General features: G+C 42.4%; 2 protein-coding genes across 6 annotated transcripts in view; one reads left to right on the forward strand and one right to left on the reverse strand.

Annotated features, from left to right (window-relative positions):
• Window positions 1–57: 57 nt before the first annotated feature.
• Window positions 58–11,058, reverse strand: cfap97d2 (CFAP97 domain containing 2). Of its 2 annotated transcripts, none has more exons than XM_029137494.3 (9): window positions 10,937–11,058; window positions 4,760–4,826; window positions 3,834–3,951; window positions 1,699–1,830; window positions 1,482–1,584; window positions 1,056–1,136; window positions 783–901; window positions 509–689; window positions 58–419 (listed from the first exon to the last, which is right to left on the reverse strand). In XM_029137494.3, the coding sequence occupies exons 4-9, from the start codon at window positions 1,728–1,730 to the stop codon at window positions 213–215; spliced, it is 723 nt and encodes a 240-aa protein (XP_028993327.1). In that variant the 5' UTR covers window positions 1,731–1,830; window positions 3,834–3,951; window positions 4,760–4,826; window positions 10,937–11,058; the 3' UTR covers window positions 58–212. The 2 variants fall into 2 exon arrangements, with proteins under 2 accessions (XP_028993327.1, XP_028993326.1); XM_029137493.3 differs by having other exon boundaries at window positions 509–695; window positions 10,937–11,049.
• fgf14 (fibroblast growth factor 14) overlaps window positions 8,411–23,975 on the forward strand; it is a 60,812-nt gene continuing 45,247 nt past the window's right edge. Inside the window, exon 1 of one of the 4 annotated variants that reach the window (XM_029137488.3) lies at window positions 8,411–9,620. In XM_029137488.3, the coding sequence (XP_028993321.1) occupies window positions 9,413–9,620 (208 nt within the window). In that variant the 5' untranslated portion in view covers window positions 8,411–9,412. Of the gene's footprint in view, window positions 9,621–11,255; window positions 11,382–18,525; window positions 18,730–23,975 lie in introns of those variants that run through there. The other 3 variants (XM_029137490.3, XM_029137492.3, XM_029137491.2) reach the window with 3 other exon arrangements.

Genomic DNA, 23,975 nt, shown 5'->3' on the forward strand with positions numbered 1-23,975 from the left:
TAAAACCATGGATTTGGGTTTAGTTCTGTAAAAAAAAAATATTCTTAATCTCCTGACTGCAAGGAAAGTACAACTTTATTGCGCAACAGGAATTTAGCTTTCCTGTGCTTGTGGCCTGCTGTTTTGTGTTTGGTGTTTTCAGAGTTTTGGATATTTCAGATGCAGATATTTAGACAGTCTGAGGCTGTTCTTCAGTGATAATCTGAACTGTATTATTCCTCCACATCTGGTTCAGAAAACGGCTGTGTGTCTATATCCTGCTGTGTTTCAGATGCCGTCTCTTCTGTGTCTCTACTTTTCTCATTCTCCTCAGATGTTGCTTTGCCATTTGTATGGTTGCTTGCATCACTGCTGATCTTTTCTTCTTCATCACAACCAGTGCTCCTCCTGCTGAGCATTTCTTGCCCTTGGTATTGACCCTTAAAAGAACAAAAAAATAACATACATTGATGTGGGCTACTGCAATTCAGATATTTTATTATATTGTATAAGAAGAAAGAAAAATAACCTTCTGATAATTTGCTCTTCGTTGTGGGTAACGTGTAATTCTGTCCATCATCTTGAGGGTTTTGAGCCAGTCCTCATGCCAGCTTTGAACATTGTAGTGAGGCCTGCACTGGCTCACACGTGACAGGATCCTTTCATTCTCCTTGGTAATACGGAGCAACTCTTGCTGCCGCTTCTTTGTGCTAAGGCTCCAGAGCAAAGTAAAAGTCTTAGACTGTACAAATATGCATATTTAACGGGAGTGGTGGTTCTCGCAGAGTGAAACCTCAACTAACCTTTTCCTGTCATAATACATCTTGTTGTCAACTGCTCCGGTTGTCCTCATGATGTGTGCGATTTTCTCCATGAGCATATCATTTTCTCTCTCAATCTTCCTTGTCCACTCCTCTTCAAGCTTAATACAACAAAACAATATGAACCAAAACACTATTTAAATAATCTTTTGTAAACTGTGAGTAATTTGTAATAATTCTAAAGATATTTGCTGCCACCTTATGGACATGAAATGAGTTGAGAACAAATAATAATAAAATTCAAAAAACAACAACCTGTTGTTTCTTCAGCTTGAGCGCCAGATGCCCATAGGTCTTAGGCGGAGACGTGTTGACAACTGCTTTAGCAGATTCCACCTACAGGGGCACATAATTCTGTCTCTCACATTGCACAATGAAAATATTCAATTCAATTCAATTTTATTTAAATAGCGCCAAATCATAAGTTATCACAAGGCACTTTACAAGGTAAAGTTTAAGACCTTACATAACTAAACACAAAAAATCCCACATATAGCAAGCTTTTAATTAGAATTAATTACAATTTCACAGCAGTGGAGAGAAAAAGCTTCCTCTATATAATAATAAATAAATAATAAATAACCACAATTATCCACATGGTCTGGATTTGTCCATATGAGTGTTTGTGACAGATCATGGTCAGGGTCCAGCGTAAAGGTAAAAAACAGAAAATACCCCAACCTTTCTCCTGTGCAAATCATATGAAGCTTTGTCCCATTTCTGCTGAAGATATTTGTTTCCGGCTGGTTGCAGAGGTTGATATGCACGATGCTGCATCACTGCCCTGTAAACAAGCAAAAACAAACACAACTTAAAAAAGAAGCACACATAATTTAAAGATTTTAAGAATTAATCACACAGCACTACGCCGGCTGACCTTCGTTTCTTTCTTACTCACCTTTCACTCTGTGGCTGCTCCGGTATCTCCATATCTCCTCGCCTGCCCCAGAGCGCGTACGTCCTTAAAACAGCCCAACTCAGAGGCTGCAGTCTGTTTTCTGCCAGTCATACACGGTTGCCATGACAGCAGCTGAAGAGAGAGCGGAGATGAAGGTTTTCAAACGATGGGCTTGCTTACCAAGTTCCACACAGAGGAACGCACACAGGCTTAAGAGATAGGCTAATTAGTGAAGAAACTGGAGTGAGGAGCTGTAAAAACGCTGCTCGGTTCAAAGCAGAAAATAAACACTCTTTTGATGTATTTGTTCTACTTTAAACTAGTATTTATTACTAGAAAGGAAATGGATAAGTGATAATGTATGAACACTGACCACCAGAGGTTCTGTTGAAGATCAACTGACGTGATAAGTCAGCTGATGGTTAATGAAATTAGCCAAATGCTATGTAAAATAATAACTAGAATCAGGTTGGGTTGGGAAGCTGGCTGCTCTGTCTTCCTACTGGTTGATGTATTCAATAACAGCCTTGGTAACAGTTACTTGGAAACTTAAACAAAGCACTTGGTGCAAACACAGTTCACAGAAGAGGTTACAGGAAAAGCATTTGCTTTCATACACATTAATTAATAATAATAAATACACGTACATTTATTTCCAGTACAGTGATTTAGCGTTGTAAACATACATTATATGAATACACACGTTGTTGCAGGCTGTGGTGTCATGTTGAATTTTGCTCTACAGTAAAATATTTACAGTGTAAACTCATATTCAGCATTTATTGAATGAATCCCATTGAGTTTCCCTGATGAATGAACGTCTACGTAACAACAGCTCCCCCTACTGACCACCTCTGGCAACGACAACTTTAGATACGGCAGGATCTCAACTGTTTGTGCTGTAACCCAAAAATCCGTCCCAAAAATAGAATCACTGTTGGAAATAATAAAAATCAATCTTTTAAAGCGATAGAAATTAGTTTAAAAACTCTTGATACAATAAGTTACAAACTTATCTTTAATTTAAAGCCCAACACACTCAAAAGACTATTAAACAATACATTTGTTGTAAATTGTGCTTTAACACCTTTTTTTTAAAAATGTATTTAAAGCAGCTGTGACATAAGATAATTCTTCATCTATGAAGAAATGTCCGCCCTCCCTGTGCAGTCACATCTCAAGCTAAATCTGAGTCCTCATAAATGAGTCATGGGCAATAAAGCGCTTACAGTCCAATTTGTTACTTTGTTGCATAATGGGACAGATCATGGCGGACAGTTCAAAGGGGTCAATATACCTACAATGACATGATTTGTGATTTAAAGCATAGTGTGCATTTCCCTTTGATCGTCCAAAAAAAAATCCAAAATCTAATTCTTTTTCTCTGTATGTATTGTCATTAATTAGGGATATAAAGACACATCTGAGATTAGCAAAGTTGTTTTTCTGTACAGTTGAATGGCTGGGGACACTTTCAGCTCAAGGGAAGTGCACTTCACACTGTTGTGGGAATAAGTGACAGGAAATACAGTCTCTTTGGGGTAGGGGAATTACAGTAAGACACGGTTCATCAACAGGAACAAGTGTGTAGTTGTAGTAGTGTGTGCACATGTATTCTCCCATCACAAAGCCACTTGGACTCGTTACTCATAACATCACATTTAAAGCACAGATTTATACTGCAAAACAAAATATATTTTACAATTTTTCCCTTCTGCAATTGTTCTGAGGTTGGAATCCTGTCTGATTGACTTTATAGGATCCTTTATCCTATATTATTAATGCCTGAGTTTCTTTACAGCTCATATTTTTCTGTCTGTATTCAGAACCACAGTGAGATCAGCAGGAGTCTGTGCAGTTCCCTAAGGTTAGGATCAAGTTTTTTTTTAATACTGTGTTGATGGAAAGTGACTATGGTAACGGCTCCTATGAGAAGATGCGGTTTAGTGGCAGGTTCCCAGTCTGCTCATTAGAATTACTGCATAGTCACCTGCATTAGAAAACCTCGGCTGTTCGAGCTCAAGCGTCATTGTGTTTCTATTGCACCTTTAGAAACAATGTTTGTCAGATATGTAAGAAATAAACATTAACTCTCATTAATGTTACTCTGGTCAAATGTCTCACGTTGCACATACCTTTTAGATCAACAGTTCAGAGACGTAATGGCTTGTGAACACGCCTCCGCTCTCTTCTCCTCACCCTGTGATCATCTGTCTCATTGGTGTTGATGAGGCATTACAAACGTGTCTTGACCTTTTTAAAAATAGAAAAAGACATCGGAGACAGTGCTGGGCACACTAGTAATTTCCTTTGGAGATGATCCAGTTCTCCTATTATGTGTAGGGATTATTGCTATTATATAGATTCACATGATAACACACTGCCAGTGTTACGTTACATGTGCGTGTGTGGGTATCATGTGGCAGTGTTGCATGGGTTTGTGCAATAATGACTCCCACGCTGTTCCCCTGGGTGACGGTGCCTAAACCTCAACTCTACAACTACTTTCTCTGTATCAAGTGAGGAGGGTTTTCAGAAGTTGTTAAAGTCAACACAAATTTCAGCTAATGGATGGTAGAATAAGTAACAACTCTGAGGCACTATACTCCCGACCATGCCGCTCCATTAATGCTGCCGAGCTACAGAGCTTCGGAGGCTTTGACTCGGAAATAGGCTTTATGCCTCTAAAAGTGGCTCTTTTGATGACAGATTGGCGCCTACAAGCTGCACTTCCTCCCGAATGCAGGAAGTTTGCCCCATTTTAATACTCAGATCCACACAGGCCTATATCCCAGATAGATTTGTGCTATGAAAGGGTATACATAATGAAAGATGCAGTCTTTAAAAGTTACAAAAGACACACAGTGCTGTTACATAACAGTGGAATCAGTTATGAACATAACAAATTTGGCACAGGGAGGACTGGGAAAGTAACATGTTGGACAAATCGACCGCAGTGATATAGCACCGACATAGTTTTATGCTCAGATTCGTCCTTTTAAACGTAACCTCAGTTTTGTTCACACTATAAATGTTCGCCTGTTTCCCTTGGCAACTTCACCTCTTCTGAACATCTCAGCTTCTTGGTTACTGGCAAGGTCCCTCTTCCTTGGATGTCGGCTGAAAACCTGCAAAAAGCAAACACTTCCTTTAAATTATAATGTATCTGACAGGATAATCACCATCTCTTAGTCGCTCTCTAAATAGCTAAATAGAAAATCTCCTTTGCTTAATGTTGATATTATATCCGAGGCCAAACTAAGAATTTGAATGTGTGGTTACTGTATATTTCCATATTATGATTATTATGATTTTCTTTTTATGCAGTTAGAACATATCTAAACACAATATCCCTTCGTTGTAATAGACGGCAGCCTTCAGGAACAAGCTTTGGTAGCGTAATAAAAGAACCTACAAATACAAACAGACAACATGATTTTTTAAAATATCCTGCTTGGCTCATAAAGCTTCTGGAGCATCAGTGAATACTAATGTCAAAATGAGCCAGTGTGTATGATTGATTTCACAGGTAATCCATATGCGCAAACCTAGATCTAGAAAATGAAACCCTCCTGCGCGGAGTCGAGAAGGCGGAACCTTCTCACTCTTAGCATTCAAGGCGTGTGACTGCATCACATTTACTTCCAACTTGCTTTTTGTTTCAGTACACATAATACAAGATTATCTCTGATCCATGCTGGTACAGGAACTGCCGCTTTCTTTACAGGAGAAGGATCAAGATTGATCGGTGGCTAACCAGGAAGTGAAATAGCTGAAAATATTGATTATCTTGTTGGCCTTGTGGGAACCAATCGAACATTTACGTCTTCATGAGCCTGACTATGCAAGTGTTGCAAACATATTAGAGGGTGGTGCATCTCACTGATCCCACTGAGAGACAAACAAATATTCTACAGAAACTTCACACTAAAATGAGGAAATGAAAATGTTTATTATGACAAACCTCACAAGAAACTACCGGAGACATGATCATAAAGGATGCAGCCTGAGACTGGGCCTTATTTTAGGCCTAGTGGATCATTAAGACGAGTGTGTGTATGCATGGCGTCTGGGTAAGGTTTAGATAAGGGTGTGGGGAGAAAGGCCAGATAAAGGGCAGCGCCGTCGCTGGAACATGCTTGGCATGAGACTGACCACTGCAGTATTCATTACTAATATCAAATCACTTATTCACTGCCCCATTAGACCAGAGTTCGCTCCCCGTGCTCAGGGTGACAACTCACTGAAGTCATTTCTTGTTTCGCCTCAAAGCAAAATTCAGAACATCTATCTTCATCTATATTTCAACCACACGCTCTTCTGACAGATGTCTCCAAATATAGACAATTCTCTGAGTTTGTTCACTCTTCCCACTTGTCCAAAGTTCCCCATGTTTAGAGGAACACCATTAGGACTAAACCCTTCAGACAACTCACTCTAAAGCGGATCACACCTTTAACTACTCCTCATTTTCCTGAGAACTGACAGGTTATTGACTATGACTTTGACAGGAGGGGAGGCTGTGGCCTGAAAAGGAGCAAAATGAGGGCAATATGTATGTTAATGATGACAAGACAACACCTAATTGAAAAGTCGCTGCCCTGGGGCAGAGGCAGGTTAGTCTTTGGAGAAAACGGGCTGTATTTTCTGGTGGTGGAGAGGATTGGACTTTGTGGGCTGGTACAGTACAGTAGTGTCCAAATTCACATGGGGCCAGTGTCATTACCTTTATCTTTCCGCAACAATGAATACTGCTGGTCACAATGGGTTTTAAAAAGGAGTCGGTTATTATGTGTGTGGGATTCCTCAATTTGTTCTATTGGTCTTTTGCCCTGTTAGTCACAATGTGGGTGCACTGGAGAGGTTTTGGAGCCGATGTCTAAACATCACATATGGTGTTGTATTTTAGCCAAGTATCAGTGAGCAGGAACTGACAGCAAATCAAACCTGGATGCTTATTTGAATCTATTATATCCGCCCTTCCATGTCCTGTTTGCATAAGCAGTGAATCTACCTCGGATCAAATGATATTCACCGTGTCTAACAGTTCTCTTATTGTGGTCTAGTGATGAACAGACTTGAGTGGATGCGTTGTGAACATCTTGAAGAAGGGGCTTCATTGGGTAGAAAGCTTGAGAACTTAGTCTGTGTGTGCGTGTTTGAACAAGGTTCTTGGTCATGATTGGTTCGCAGTTGCTGTTCAAACACAAAACACCACAAAAGGCAGAGAAACATTTTACATGAATGATAGTGTCAGACTGAACAGATGCAACATTGTATAAAACTATTTTATATTAAAAACAGATTGTGTTTAGGTTGCAGTAAATTGACAAAGGCTGCTATTAAATGATTAATTTAACATGATTTCACATGACAACTAGTAAATAAAGATGTGTGCTACCGTAATCCGGGTGTTGAAGTTTGTGAATATTTGTAATTCAAATCAGTTAGTTAATCAAGATAAAAGACCTAAGTCATCCCACCAAGCACTTCCTTGCTCACCGCTACCTTACATGTTTTTACATCAATTTTAATATCAGACCAATCTAAACAGCAGGAGATGAATTTTGATTTCATTCAAGCTCTTAACTAAAAATGTACTGTGGACTTGTAAAGACTTTAAAAGGACATTTGTAACACTACAAACTAATCAAAATAGTGTGTTAACAATTACTTTTTTAAATGTTATTATTACGTGTGTATATTTAAAAATATGACATGATTCTCTGATATACAAGTCTCCAAATGATAACACTCATCCATGAAATCTTCACACTCCTCCATGTGTGAACTTTTTAAACATTTTCAGTAAAACCACTGAGACCATGAGTAAAACTGGAACCCGGCCATTTATCTTGAAGTTATTTTTCCCCATCAGGAGAAAACAGGCCGTTACAAAGTCACAAGGGAGCCGCTTCCTGTCAGCTTTAGCCTGGGCAATCAAAAAGAAGTATTCTAATGATCCCTGACAAAATTGTCAGACAATATCCCCCAGGGTGTGATGATACTTTACATTACAGTAGACGGATCGATAGCGAGGATGACACGAGAGGCCTCTGCAGAGAGCGAGCGCTGAGGCTGCAGTGCACTGACTGAGGTCCTTGTGCTGACTCCACCATAGGTCCTTTGACCTCACAGCACACACATGTATTGCTTTAATTGCCGGCTTTAATGACGACATGCGGCCCTTGTCTGAGCTGATGTGCTGGATGTGTGTTCTGTAAGTTTGTGTGTCTAACTGGACAGTCTGTGCTGGCACTGCATGTGCCGTCCACTGTCCACAGCCCTTCTGTTTGCGAGGGCAGCCCTGATCACTGAAAACAAGGTCTCCTACATTGTGCCATGGAAAATCTTCCTGCCCTTAGAGAACAGCACTCATACGGTGGAAACCATGTCGCCATGAGCACTAACTGGTCCCTCATCGTCAGAGAAGAAGCAAAGCAGAACAAAATGTAAACACCAACATAATTACATAAGACTTTGCAATTATCTATATATCAGTGAACTGAAAGAGGTCCCTGGAGTGTTTTATTTTGCTATCCAGATGTTTTCTGCAATGTGTTTATTATATTTTCTGCAGTTAATGCTGTATTTAATTCGTCTTACAGGAGCATTAGTTATCTGTTGCAGTGCCCTGCTGGCGTCTCTGTACTATGCAGACCTGCTTCAGAATCGATTCGATGGCTCGACAAATGCTCGCACAACGATCCCCACCGTCCTATTCCAGCCGAGTGTGACTTTCGGGCTCTTCTGCATAATTTCACGTTTAAACCGCATCTGGAGTGACAAGGCTGCAACAACTTAAGGAGCACGGGAGCGACACAACGCCGACGAACGGTCTCGGGATGCGGAGTCGTTCGCATGCGGCGCACACAGACACAGCATCCACTTCAAAGGCAGCCGTCGCTATGAATTCGAGCTGAAACAGCTTGGGACAATAGTCTCAGTCGGATCATGAAAATTTCCGAGAGCATCACTGATATGACGGCGCAGAAACCACGTGTTTACGTAATGGAAAGCCAATCTTCCAGTTTAACCCCTCCTCCCTGTCTATTTCTAACAGAGGTCCGACGCTGAAGGAAATTCGCGCAAATGTTTTTATACAGACGCACCGCACTTTTGGAGATGCCAGTGGCGTGGCGCTGAAACGGGCTGAGGAAAATACCCCGCAAACGGGAAGGAACGCACACTCCAGGAATCACGGACACACGCCAAGACCCAGAGCCTGGCGTTTACAGAGACGTTGCAGTGTGGGACTATAAGAAATGATAACTGAGGTTGGTGCTATCTGACCTCGCCAAACAAGCCGCTTGTTGAGGAGGCACGAATCGGACCCGATCCGGCAATGTGGTGTTTCGCTGGGGCGATCATTGCAGCAGTCTGTGCATGGGATGCATCCTCCCTTGGCTTTTGATGCTGTGCAGATCCACCCTCCTCTCCTCAGAGTGATGAACTAATAGGCAATGAATTTCTCCTCGGAAACCCGCCGTGTTTTACTGTTTTCACGTTAGTTGTGTTAGTTGTTTACTGGCGGCCCGGCTCCTCCCGGTGCGACACATGCAATTTATAGAGTATATTTTGTATTATCGACTAGTTGAGGAGGCATTCTGCGCGCCAGAAGAAGAAAACACACCATTATTACGAAGTCTGGCAGAAAAAGAATATTTTGCCACGTGAATTAAAAGGCATAGGAGCTGGATATACCTATTTTTCTATGGTACAATTAGTAGCCTTGTCCTGTAGAACTGATCTAATTGTGTTATTATGCAACCGCAAGGATCTCATCTATACCTGGGTGTTTAAGCCACTGGATTGCTCTTCGCCCAAATCAATGTGGTTTCTTTGGAACATTTTCAGCAAAGGAACGCATATGCTGCAGTGTCTTTGTGGCAAGAGCCTTAAGAAAAACAAGAATCCAAGTGGTAAGCTCATCACCATTATGCCTACTCCGTATCGCTGTGAACCGGCGTTGTGCGTGCGTGAGGCATGCGGTGTGCGTGTGTAAGTGTGTGTGTGCGGACCTGCGTTATTCGTTTGTTTGTTGTGCTGGTGATAGATCTGCAATCATATTTATGCAGCGAGTGGATTATGCAGAGGCGCTGGGAGGGGGAAACAACTTATTCTGTGCACCTACTATCGGCGAGCTCCGCTTTTGGAGACGCGCAGCGCACAGACACACGAAAGCCCCCCCCCCGCATCCCCCCGCATCGCCACGGCACCACGATCTCCTAACTTTTTCAAATAGCTCTCTCTCTCTCTGTGAACACACACACACACACACACACACACACACACACACACACACACACACACACACACACACACACACACACACACACACACACACAGTGTGGTGGTGGTGGTGGTGGTGGGGTGATGTTACATCAGTGGATCAGATCCACGCACAGACGTGGTGTCCAGCGTGATTCCCTTTAACCAGATTGTTCCATCCCCGGGTTTACTGCAGCAGCGCCCCCCCCCCCACCACTTCTCGGTTAAACGGGCTACTCGCTATGCTCCCAGCAGCCGAACCAGCCAAAGGAGGCAGACGCCGCTTTCATGTCTGTCTCTCGGCCGCTGCAGACACGTATTCATCACACAGGCCCGGAGAGATTTCACTGCGAGCACCAGGAGTTGATTCTGTGTTGAGGAAGCCAGCCGAGGTGCGAACAGGGCGTAGAAACGAACCAGGCTCCACGGCACTGGTGCAAATCCCGCACTTCAGCAGTCGGCTCCTTTTAGAGTCAGAACATGGACTTTTGTTGTAAAAAGGCAACGCATATGCAGCGGCTCCAGCTCCACAGCAGCAGTTACATTTTACATCTAATTCACGAAAACACACGCGCATATAAAGAGTCTGGTGCAGGATCTACAGGAGCTCCTGGTAGTTAGCATGTACTCGGAGCTACTTGTTGTGTGGAGGTGATGAGACATCAACACTGCAACTGCAGCATACGTAGTAGATCGTCAGCTACAATACGATACAGCAGCGACAACACACTGTCCACTACAGTTTACAACAACACTTTATACTGTGCCATCATTTCCCAGGCATAGATTCAGTCAAGCTGGTGTGTGTAGTGTATGTCACGTACCAATCACCCCCCCATCTAAATCTGTTGCATGGTTTATTAGCCAATTACAATTAGCTACACTAGAGGCAACGGTGCTACAGCTAGCTAAAATGCTATTTTTTTCTTAAAAGGCCAGTGATAATAAGAGAGTGAGTGACACTTACCTGGAACTTGGAAACTTTTTAGAATGATTTAATACCCACTTAAAGTAGAAACAAACATGTGGAAAGGACTGCGCGATAAAAACGACCTTTATAAACTGGTTCCCTAAATTGAAGTTCACAAACGTCAAAGCAGGAAGTGATGCTTCGTTTCTTACATAGTTACATATTTACACACATACTTGTGTTTCAGCGTGGTAGCTTGTACATACACATCGAATATCTATTTTATTAACTTATATTTATATCAATGTTTAAGCCAATTTGAGGACTGTATAAGTTAACATAATTATGTTTTTCACATAAATACCTTCGTCACTTCCGGCCGCCATATTTATTGGCAAAGATGGCAAAACTTAGCTATGAAAAAAAAAAAGAAGGGAAGAAGATTCAGCTTTGGGGAAAAATTAAATCTACAGTACCTGAAGATTTCTCCAAACAGTGGTGGGTGAGTTTCTTGTCATAACATATATATGTTATTCATATTATAAATCTTGCTGTAAATTACCCATTAACCTTTAGAAGCAAACAACTAATTACTGCTTAGTAGAGACCTAACTAACTAACTAACTAACTAACTAACTAACTAACTAACTAACTAACTAACTAACTAACTAACTAACTAACTAACTAACTAACTAACAGATACTGCTGTCAGGGTTTGTGCTGAAGCTGTAGATAGTGTGCGTCAGTGAGATGCTTCTATTAAGTTTTAAAAATGCACGCTCTTATTGATAGAACAGTTTTAGCTACAGACACGTCCTAAACAACCCCAGTGTGTTTTTAGTAGCATTTTAGGGAATCGTCTGTGTGGCCCTTTGTCAGACAAGGCAGGTGTTTCCAGTGCTGTGTTCACTGGGCCTGAGCTGCAAAGGCTTAGATATAGTGCTTCAGCTCTTTAGGCTGTATTTATAGTAACCGAACATAACTGAGAGAACACAGGGAGGCAAAGCCAACCAGGCTGTATAAATAAGACTTTGTCAACCTCTATATGTCAACGTGCGTCATAATTCAGATTGTTATGTGTATTTGTTTCACACCACAACTTAGCCTCACTTGTATTTCCTGCAGCCTGGTATAGATTCATATGACTTGTTTTCTGTGATACAGTAGGCGCTATAAATCTCCCTATTGTTGTAACTTACTGCGGGTCCTCAAAGTATAAAAGTGTTTCCTTCCTGGTCATAATTGCATATACAACGTTGATGCTGAAATTAGATGGTTTGATGCAGCTTTGTCCCTTTGGTATCATCCACAGTCTAGAAGCTGTTGTTTTCCTCATGAGGCTAAGAATAAGATAAACCACCAAGAGATGCTGCGTTCTGATGCAAGTGAAATGTTGAGTCAAAGTTGTAGCATACAAATGAGTGAGTCATTTCCTTGTCATCATGCAAAGAAAGCAAGCCCGATTTTAGCCCTAGTGCAAAATCGCCTGGAGAAAATCTTTTGATAGTCCTTTGTAGTCACTGATCTGATGATTTTCCTCCATCACAGTTTTCCAGCAATGCCGCTGTTTCAGTGCGGTAGCCTGGCTGGCGGTCCGGTGCAGTCGGCATCGCTGAGCTACCCTTAATGTTCGCTCATGTGTCCCAGCAAGGGAACATGTCTTTGACTGCACGTACTTCATTAGGTCAATTAAGTAATGAGCTGGCTGAGTCGAATGGATGGAGCTACAGTAAGTGTGACCCTGCGGCCTGTGTAGCAGTGATGATTGTGATAATGACAACACAGTTTTCATTATAAAACTTTTTGAATGTCATTAAAGGATGCATACAGCTGCTATGAATGGCAGTGGTTTAATGAGGACATTAGATGGCAAGCATTAGAGGAGAAAGCTATGTTATAATAAGTTGTTCCTTAATGTAATAAAGGCAGACATTTGATTAGACATATCTTGGGCTTTGTAGTTTCTTAAGTTTTGCTGCTTTCTTTTTTTAAAAAGCAAAGTGCCAGCTTAGTAAAAGAGCACATCTGTAGTGGATGTGGCTTTGTAGCTGCACAGCAGCCGCTTCACTGAGAGCAGAGTGAAGCGTGACAAACACGTGATAATAGTTTATGATGCATAAAGGCAGACTCAAGCCTGTAGTGTGTAACCGATCCAGGAAATTAAAAAAGTTAGTACTATAATGTTATTGCTTTTGTTTGGTCCATGGTTTGTTACGTACTGCATGTGCATGTCAGTCTCAAATAATGTTATTTTAATTCCTTTAATATTTAGTTATTTATTTTAAAGCACCACTGCTTGTCATTAAAAAAGGGCTAGATCTGAATACAATTAAAATATCCCTGATTAATATTTGCAACATGCTCACGATACTTTAATTTGTGGTAGGAAAGACACAGCAGTGTAATTAAAGGGAGTGTAAACAAGAACTCCTACAATTAGAATAACAGCACGTTGGCTAAAATATCCTCCTCCAACCACCGGGGCATGTTGCTAGGTTTCAAACAAAAACATTGCAGCAAGTTTGCAACAGACCAAACTGCAGTAGCTTTCCCAGTAAAACACGTGGGTTTTGTGAGCTGTGTCATTTCACAGTTGTGATAAAATGAAACAGGCTTTATCGTGAAAAGCCTGTTTAGCAACTGCTCAGGGTTTCTTTATATGGCACTAGTCAAAGAAAAGGACTTCTTCACACTGTGGGTGTGACTGATAAATCTCATCACACACATTTTTAATGACATGCACATTTGTATAGAGAGATGCACTAAAATGATTTTGCTGTCCTGTACATGGTTGGATGTGTGGATGTGTCAGGTCAACAAGAACCACAGTTTGGCTCTCATCCTTTTGGACATGATAATGGCGGCAGCATTAACAGTTTCCACTATGATTGAATTAGGTCTTTCTCTGTTCTGCTCCTGAGTAAAATGGCCTGCGGGGGATAGGGCTCAGGTTCCTGGCTTCATTCTGCCTCTGTCAGACAGTGACGCTTACTGTACACACAAATCAAGTTAGATGAAAAGTATGCCCAGTGTGTATAACTGCAGAGACAGAACGACTTCGGCCTTACTAGCTTAGGGTGATTAATGTCACTAAAGAAAAAATGAACATTAAGCTCCTACCTGGCACTTCTGGAGATTTCTTAGATTCTCCTTTTCCAAAGCTGAGGAGACTGGTCCTGCTTGGGCGCCCTGACGTATAAGTCTGGCCTCACACAGAGATACTACTTCCCTTTTGGTAACCCTGAATGATTCTAAACTGTTAGGTGGAAGCTTTTTTTGGTCTTCATATCTAACTTGACTAATCGGACTAATCCACTGCCTATCAGGCCAAGTGAATCCAAGACCAGCTATTAGACAATAACACAATGAAGAATGAGTGTTTGTACTTAACGATGTAAGAAGGCGACCTTTTATGAAACATGCACTTCTGGATTAGAGACATAACATTCAGGTATTTAGTTGATATTGTCAGTTTGAATAAAATGGTAGCCCCAGCAACCACTTTAAAGGTTAAATCATTCTTCAGAAAATCATTTGATGCACCTTTACTCTTGATAAAAATGATCAAAACATCTCAGGCTAAAAAGATGACATTTCTATTTTTCTCAAGGTGTTGGAGTACGACAGTAACTGTCAGCTTTATGCTGGTGGGTGTAAAAACAGACAAATGCCTGATATGTTTATTGCAGCTTTGTTAAAGTAAATTCAAATAAATATGCTTAGAATGAGCAGCAGGTAAGACGCGAGCGAGGAGCAGCATTTTGTTGATTGCTTTGCGGTTTGAGTCGTAGTTTGCTACCCGTGGCGTCAAACACTGCTGTGAGGAACACGACGCGGCTGAATGAGAATTCTAAAATAATAACCATGAATAATGCTGATTTGGCAAAATGAAACAGTTTGTACAAACTGTTACTCAATGAATCAGTCTTGAGTCCACAATTTCAGATGAATGCAAACAATTTATGCTGTATGGTGCTATAATACTATATAGTATATATAATAGTCATATATTGTGAAATCTGATGACACATTATAGAGGTTTATATTTGTCTTCAGTATTATACACCTGCTACCTCTTGGCCTTATAACTCTGTGGGTTTTATGACTGTAACCTTAATTGTATGTACTTGTAAACCTTTTATCCCTTCTTAAAATGCTAACAGATTCCTGTCAGTGGCTGATTTAACTGATCTCAGCTGTATATACAGTAGCTGGATTAACAGAGGTCATGCCCAGTTGTTTCTCACAAACCATTTGGGAAATTGAGGTACATCTTGACACTGTCATCCCAGTGGTGTGTTCTTATGCTTTTCTCCACTTAGTTTTCTGCCTTGTGTCCCATGCAGGCTTCATAAATCATCTTGTAATTTTTTTGGGATTTTTTTTGTTCTTTTAGTTGAGCTGTCTCATATACATCTTTGGAGGTGCTCCGAGGACTAGGGCACATTATTAAGCATGTTCTTTCTAACATATGACGTCTTTACAGATCTCTGAAGATTGGGCACATGGTGGAGGCTATGAAGCCGTTCTAGTGCACTGGGCTCTAACTCATATTAATGTGACAACGTGATGAGATGGCGAGATGGAAAAAGTACAGAGAATAATGCACTTAAACCAAGTTACTTTACTAGTACAGTAACTCCTATAGTAACTGTAGGAGTTACTGTACTAGAAGCCTGAGGAGTTGCAGGAGTTTGACGCAGACACATGCACCTGTTGAAGTTCATTGGTTCCTCAAACTACATGGTGAGCTGACAGAAATGCATGTGTGTGACTGATGCTATTGTGAACATGGATAAAAGCTGTTTTAAAGGGTGCACGGAGGGCTTTTGTCTCCAGAGACAGCTTTTGTCCAAAGCAATAACTGTGACAGTGTAATGTAATGTAGCCAAACCCTGTTCAAAGACTAGGTGGAGTTTTGAAGCTGCTGCCTGTTGTGCCAATCGTTGAGCTTTGCTGAATCTCAGTCTTGTGTTTTGATGCCTGTTGTGTGGGAATCTTTGTTGAATGTGACAATGTGAACACGTCCCTGAGCTTTTGTTGATTTGATAGAAGCCAGGGGTTGATATCGTGACAGTAGCAGATTAGTGCTATAGACGGAAAAAGCTAAGTGAAACTGAAGCTTCCAGGTTCATGTATAAAAATCTGGGTGAGATTCCACCAAATACAAATATATTTATTTTTTCCTTTTTATCTGACAGGACTGACTGCGCTGCAATTTCTACTGTATGTAGGTCACAAAATGTGAAATTATGAAATTAGCTTTGTTCATTTTCAGTCTTTTTAAGGTTTGACAGACCATCAATCTTAGGTTAATGGCATTGTCCCTCCACTGGTAAAGTCATGTCAAACTGCCAAGCTGATTCTGATGGCAGGTGCAGGATCAGGACAGTCTGCAGGTTTAACTTAATTAGCTCCCCTACACAACATGGAATTTTCAGTTTGATTGTAATTTAGGTACAGTCTGACTTCACCTTTTTTAAAAATGCTGTTTAACCTGATAGTGCTATTTTTATCTGTCCTTGGAGCCAGCAGGTGAAGTGTTAAAAGCTGGACTGAGTGCTGAATGACTCCACACATTATTAGTAATATTGTTTACAGACTATCATCTCCGAGCGGGAAATGATGCAGCGACAGTGCATGTTGACCCGCGGTCGCCGGCTCCGGCTCCTTAACCTTCATCAAACAGGTGGAGCATACAGGTGCGTGCACGTGTGCGGGTGTCTGTTATTGCGCTAGGCTACGTGTTGCTACACCTCATACAACCAGAGGCGCAGCACTGACGTGACGGCGCCGTTGGAGGGAAACGCAGGGCGATGTCCGCTGGGCCTGCTCCTTTCCTGTGCTGAGAGTACATCGTAATGATTTGATTATGATTGATTGCTGATGTGATTTCATGACTCACTGTTGGCCTGTAGCTCATTTATTACTGTTGTCCATCATCTGACTGTGCTCTCTGCTCATGGAGGGACTAAGCTGAACAGGATGCTCCTCTCTTTTACCCCTTTTCCCTCTCTCAGATTTGCTTGATTACACTGATTAGATCCAATATTTTCAAGGTGCCTGGTACATGCACATCAGTCTTCTAAAGGTAAACATAAATGAATCAAACCTGTGGCATACTATGTGGAGTTGCAAGTTTTTAGCCTGTATATTAATATAGAGGCTTCAGAACTGTTTCGTCCAGGTTGCGGTCACTCGACCAACTCCTTTGGTTTCCCTGTTTCTCGCCGCTGATGGTACCCTGATAACCTGCCACGTGATATTGTGCTTAAGCAGTAAATCCCGTCCTCATCCTATAAACTGCTGTGCTGTGTGTTGGCACCGGAGAAGCCTTCAGACTGATGGATATCGTCCTGAAACTAGATGTCGTGGCTCATATTTAATTATCTCAGTGCTTGAAACCCACCTCCCATCCCCAAATGAAGTACTTTGCATTTATTCTACTTATTTGTCTTTCCTTCTTCTTTTGTTTTTGCACTTCGACTCTAACTGGGACTCTCCGGCTTTAAGGCATTCATAGAAACGCATTGCTCTCTCTAAAGCCTGTTTACGTGTGTGTGTAAAGGACCTGATGCTAATTAATTCATCCTATTTGTTGAATCTCCTAAAAAATAGCATACGTATATTACCAGTTGCACACACATGCACGTTGTCGACCTCGGAGTCCGTCTCTAACGCTGCTCCTCCTCCGTCCAGGGGTCTGTTGTGTACTGGCTACAGTATGCTGTGTAGATTTTTGCTGCAGTGCAGCAGGCAGTATTGTGCTACTGCTGCCCCTGTCTTTGCCTTCTCTCTCTCTCTTTCTCTCTGTCTCTCGCTCTCTCTCACCCTTTCTCTCTCTCTCTCTCTCTCTCTCTCTCTCTGTATGCATTCATTTTCATGTACATTGTTTGGGAGCAGGAACACTTCCCGGCTGTTATGCCGTATAGAAATGAAAAGCAAAAAATGACATTAGCACCAGAGCTTCTGTCATTCATCACACCTGGCAAGCCCAGCACCTACAGTAGTGCACCCCCCCCCCAACACTTACAAAGCTTTGTCAACATTTTTATGATGACCTTTACAAAGTTCTCATTTTTACCTCCTGCACATCCCTGTCTTTAGGAAGCTCAATGCCACAGTTTTAGGCTGCCTCGTCCCACGTGGCCCTTGTCCTTTTGTTGGCGGTGGAGAGATTAGGGGCCAGTAGTGACTAAAGCATGCTTTCTGTGCCACTGATGTTTTCAGTTCTACACACTAGGCAAAAGACAGCGAAGCACTCAGGTACAGTGTGTCATAGAGCAGGCGGCTACAGCACCAGGGGACAGGCTACAATCTCAAACAGCTTTGTACAAACACCACCAACTAAAGTAACGCTAAAGCCACACAACATATATTTTTCTTTGGGGATTCGACTGCCGCATTCCACACGGGCATTGCATAAGTTGCACTTGCACCGACACCCATGAGCCCTGACATGACAGCACTTGACATGTCTGGTAGGTTACCTCAAGCCCAGCTGAGCAAGTGTTGGCACTATCTGCGCGATATGGTTATCTGCGTGTCGGATGGTTCTAGTGGGGCGATGGTGGCGGGGTCTTCACAAGTGGGTGACAGGGGAGGTATAAATGTGCCAGAAGGTGGTCACGCCTGTGCGAGCAGGTTAAAAGGTTGTGTAAAAGTATACAGGAAGTTGTTGGGAGTGCGAGAAGCTTAAGAAGCAGCTTAAATACTAGATTTATTCTATACTCTGCAAATCTATTGTCTATTGGGAGTTGAGTAGATCCAGCAAATTATGGAGGCTACATCCTTTGCAATGATTGTGGAGCAGCGTGTACGCAGGGCGCTGAAGGCTGAAGCAGGGAATGGTGAGTCCCAGCTTGGACAAGGCATTTGTAAAATGGTCTATTTCTAAATGTTTGTCTCACTGTTAGTGGGGGAACGGGTTCTTCTCATCAGGTTATAGATTCAGTGAGTGAATATGATTGAGATGAATAGACTGTCACATGATGATGTGCAGGGAAAGCCTCTTATCAATGCAGTCTGCTTATACACCAATAAAACTAATCACTGCATTGCAGATGATCAAACCTGAAGGTCACACTTTGTGTGTGAATAATGTTTGTGTGCTTGTGTGCATGGTTTACTCTTCCAATTATTTTTCATGCAGCAGCATGCCAAAGAGGAGGAGGTAGTCTCAATCGTTGCTTCTGTTTCATTTTATTTGCCCTGCATAAAATATGAACCCTGGATAGAAAGACAGAAAGCCAAGTAGCTTGATGCTCTTTAAAATGCACATGAGAGACATCTGATAACAACCTACTTCTGTAGTTGCGTCAGCAGCATATCCAACGTGTTATAAAAATTGCTCATTGATTGCTCTTTGGTAATAACTACACGTGGTCGTTTTCATAGACTCCAAGGCCGAACATCACGACAATCTTTTGTGGCGCTTTCAAAAGAATCTTTTCTGAGAACTTTTCTTTGTTAAAGGAATTATGTAACATCTTAAAATCACTGTTGGAACGCAGTACATCAATACATTAACAACGTCATGTTATTTTTTCCATATACCCACGGTTCAGGGTTTGAGTACTGTACTTGGTCACTAACTGCTAACCATTGCAGTGCAAATGTGAGAGCAGTGTTTGAAACAAAACAGAAACCCGTTAGTGAGAGAGGGTCTGAGGTGTTTCTCTGTACGTTGCTTGGCAAAAAAAAAATCTGTCTGAAGCTAAGTAAAAGTGAAAAACCTTTTTTGCTGAGTAATTATACTCTCTGTGTAAGTCCTGTGGTTTAGCTTACAGAAATGTGAGTCATTTTCTTCCCGTCGCCTCAGAGAATCAGATTAGTGCAGTACTATTGTTTTGTGTCAGCTGAGAAATTTATGAATCATTGATTTTTAACATTCATAAGAACAAAGCTGTCTACAGCACCAGGGATTAAACCACTGATAGCACAAGTCAGGCCTCCTACTGAAAGTCTACATGTTTTGTGTGGTGCTTGCTCTAGTTGTCTAAACTAGAGAGTAAAACTTCAGCATTAGTTATAACCATATGTTGTAATAGGAATATACCAAAACCTAGTGCGAATAGTAAAATTATAAAAAACAGAACTATCCTTTGTTTTTGCTATTGTTGTGCTTAATGGACATATTTACCAATTGAAAGTGTTATCAGTATTTGTGGCCTAACAGAGAAAAGGAGAAAGGAAAGCAAAACCATCCATCCTTTTAAGTATTGCTCCTTGCACTCACTGTAATTGATGACTACTTTGTGGTCTGTTTCAGAATATCAGAAAGTCCTCAGGGAAACAGAAGATAACATTACAGCTCTGACCTAATTGTCTGACCTCCCTGTGCTATTCATTTCTCCAACACAGCAGTGCTTTAACATGTATGCACCTTTTTAGAATTTTCTCTTTTCCTGCGTCTGAACTAGAGAAAATGAAACCTAAGTTAATAATTGAATAAAGCAAAAGGAGGTGTACAGATCAGATACCTTTTCGTATAAATCAATCAGAAAAAGTCAGTGGGCCTGTGACTGCTGGTGCTATTACCTAACCATAAACTGTTATTAATAAAGCAAAATGAAAGCGGGTGGGTGAGCAGTGCCTTTCTCCTGCCGCAGAGAATAAAGGTTTTTCTTGTCAATCAATAACACGAAGTATCAAGCTTTCTTTCTCACAGCTCACAAAGGTCACTGTCTTGGTTGTGGTGTAAAGTGAGTACCGGGGAATGTTGGATCGCCGCTGCTGATATAGTTGTAGCTACCATCTGTGTGCTGGTTAATCCCTCTGATAATGAAATGGGAAGATCTAAGCCACTGGTGATGGATCCACTGTGGGAAGAAGCAATCACTTCTGAATGAAATGTCATAGAATGTGACGTGTGGTCTCCAGCTTCAGTCGGAACCAATGATGCTGTACACTTTTGGTCCAGTGGATCCTGCCAATTTCAGAAGTGTAATTTACCCACCTTTTAATTGCGGGAAACCAATAATGGATCCACTTGTAGCCTTGTGAATGGGTTAAACTGTGTATGAATGGGTGTTCCGTTTAGTTTTGGCGTGCTTTGTTTTTGGGTGCTGCTACAGTACATTTGCTGTAGCTGTCATGATATTTTCTTTAACCAACTCCTACTGGATGAGTGACTGACTGATTCGACTGCTGCATTTGTCTCCACAGGCCATTCATGAAGTTCATTGTTCATTTGTTTTGCTAGCTGCGCCGTCCTCTGCTTTACTGCATACAAACTCTCCTATGGTTTTAGTCTTGAATATTTGAAGGCTACCTGAGTGCTACCTAGATGATTTCTTGCCATTTTAAGCCTAATCCCTGGGAGCCTCTGTGGTGGTCTCTTTATCTCCCTCTTATCTGTTTGTGGTGCACTTTATTTCCTTTTCCTTCTCCTCCGCTATATCACGTTTCCCTGCAAGGGCGACACCAGCTCCCCTCAACCTGCTCCAAAATGACCCGTCAGTAAAATCTGATCCTTTCAGTCTGAGCAGGACGGGTCTTTGCGTGCCAAAGTCTTGTTGATGGGGGGCCAAATGTCCTTTTAGTGCCCTCCAATTCACCACGGCAGCAAGAAAAGGTCTCCTTCCATCGTCCACAGTAACTCTAGATTGTGTTGAGACTGACGAAGGAGGGTGCGGCAGCTGAGGGGTGCATGCGTTTCTTGTTAACCAAATCAGCAGTCTTTCTGGGCGGCGGGAATGAAGCTGGAATGGGGATATGTGACAGTCATGGATCAATGCGAGCAAGAGCAAAATATGTCAAATTTGAGACGGTGTAATAAAATGAGCATCGATAGCGAAGCCGAGACCCAGACACTGCTGAACCGTCTTGGTCAGAGAAAAATGAAGTCATCACATTTTGTCCTAGACCAAAGAAACAAGATCCCCAGTTTTACTTTTATGTAAAGCAGACAAGAATATTTCCAAAGTAATGAAACTGTTAAATATGAGATGAGATCGTTCAGCAACTTCAGTGATGTAACGTCTGCAAGTTTGTCACTTTTCCCCATCAGGTAAAGTATCAGTAAAGTCCATGTGCAGTGCTTGCCATTTGAACTTATTTAACGCATATGTTACTTGTGTGCACAACATTGACTGTTTCACACCGACCCTTATTTGATTTCCCCACAAAGTTGGCAGCAGCATTGATGGTGAGAAAGGCTAAGAGTGGCTGACAAGGGCACAAAGCGCCGGCGTTCTTGTGTCACACAGGTGCTTCCTGCCACTCCCACGCCGCCGACCTGCCCCCACGTACTCTATATTAAAGTGTTTTCAGCTGATCTTATTAGAGGTGCTGGGTTAAAAAAAAAAGGAGGAACAGCCCACTGAGCACTGTGTTTAAAGGGGACGGGGGCTGACAGGACACTTGACGGTTAATGGTATTGTGGCAAAACTACAAGATAAGCAAAAAATACATGGACTTGCTGAGGCACGGGATCCGCACGTTGTGTGGAGCTGCTGGAGTCTCTGGGTAGCTTTGCTTGGTGGAAAATAGAAACCACACAAAAGCGTTGTTTGCCCTTTTTAAGTGATTTTCTGGTGAACGTATTGTGTCTGCACGTGCTGCACGTACTGTATGGTGTAATGTCTCCAGCTTGCCTGTTTATCCACGCTGTGTCACTGACAGGAGGATCATGACCCTTTTTATGGGTCCATACATCACACTGAAGATTGAGGCCCATATGTTGAGGCCTGTTCTCATTGCCCTGTGGTATAACATCATGTTTATTGCATACGAGCCATGAGATACGACCACTGCTCTGGGCGTCACAGGAAGGACCAACACACAGGGAGGATTTGTGCTTTTGTTGTTGGTCTTTGTGATAAATGTGCAGCAAGTAAAATTGCGTTTGGGGTTAAAGGCCTGATCTAAGCAAATCACCCAAACAAAGAGACATTTTGGTCAAAGAAATTGTAGTAAAAGTAAATGCACGCATTTTGACGGGTGTATTATTCAACTGAGACATTCAGACACTCTTTACCTGTTGTGCTGGGTGCATTTCATTCTCTCCAGTCCCTCTGGAAACTGTGCACATGTGCACTGTGTCTCTTGCTAAGTAGCACATTATGGAGCGGATTATGTTTTCCCGTCTCCTCTGAGGACTGCTCTGATGGCTCATGGTACCACACTCGCATCGCTCTACCAGCCAGGGCATTCCACATCCTGCAGCCATCACATCTTTCCTCCGTGCTGTTCGAGGAGCTGATAGAAGAATCCTCCCAGAGGTGTTTTCGGCATCCGTCTTCCCCCGATCCACGCTCTGCACGGCGAGAATTCACGGCACCACGCGCTGCTGCGCGCGTGCGACGCGAGGCCCGCGGACCGTTTTCCCCGTCCTGGCCTTCTTTATCACCACTGTCCCTGTTCCACATCCTCCTCACCGTAGCCAGGTCACAGCGGCTGCTTAAAAGCCTGAGCTCTGCTGATTTTGCTATCAGCGATGTTGCAGTTGTAAAAAGCTGTGTGGTTGTCGTCAGCCTGGGGAGACATTACCTCTGTAGCTGATAACTGCACAGCATGCCCAGACTTGAAGTCCCATCTGCCATCACACACAGACATGAGCAGTGAGGTTGGGCTTTGATGATAACGCCATTGTGTTTTTGATGTTATTCTTACTAGTTTTTGTGCTTTCTCTTCCTCTCGCGGGCAAATCCTCCTGCTCGTTGTCGCTCTTAACTGTTGCTGCCTCCTACGGCAGGTCGGCCACAGGTAGAGCAGGTGTTGTCCGTGTGCGCACGCATGCGTCCGTGACTGGGGCACAAAATGCTGACAAGCAGGAAGCGAAACGATTAAGGGTGGTTCACTTAAAGCTGTGAAATGTGTGCTTTGTACACATTTGTGTGTGTGTGTGTGTGTGTGTGTCATCCCGTGTCCGCAGAGTCGTTTTTCATTCCACCTGTGCATTTTCTCCGTGAGCCACCTGCGCTCGCCTGGGATTCATTCAGCTCCTTGACGCTTTTGTTTAGCCGAGGCCCGGCCGGGTGGCCCGTACGAGGACGGAGGCCGGCTCCCACGACACATCACTTACACACAGTTGCATGTTTGTGTATGCACGCGCACACACACACACAGTTGCATGTTTGTGTATGCATGCACA

The sequence above is a fragment of the Betta splendens genome, chromosome 21, assembly GCF_900634795.4.
Source record: "Betta splendens chromosome 21, fBetSpl5.4, whole genome shotgun sequence".
NCBI classification, from domain to species: Eukaryota; Metazoa; Chordata; class Actinopteri; order Anabantiformes; family Osphronemidae; genus Betta; species Betta splendens.

What these genes read in the sequence shown, in the direction of transcription:
- cfap97d2 (XM_029137493.3), bottom strand. Translation starts at nt 1,730, where the DNA reads ATGGAGATACCGGAGCAGCCACAGAGTGAAAG. An exon ending in TCAAGCTGAAGAAACAACAG is followed by an intron (nt 902 to 1,055) that starts GTTGTTGTTTTT and finishes TGTTGTATTAAG; the next exon opens with CTTGAAGAGGAGTGGACAAG. An exon ending in ATGTATTATGACAGGAAAAG is followed by an intron (nt 696 to 782) that starts GTTAGTTGAGGT and finishes TTTGCTCTGGAG; the next exon opens with CCTTAGCACAAAGAAGCGGC.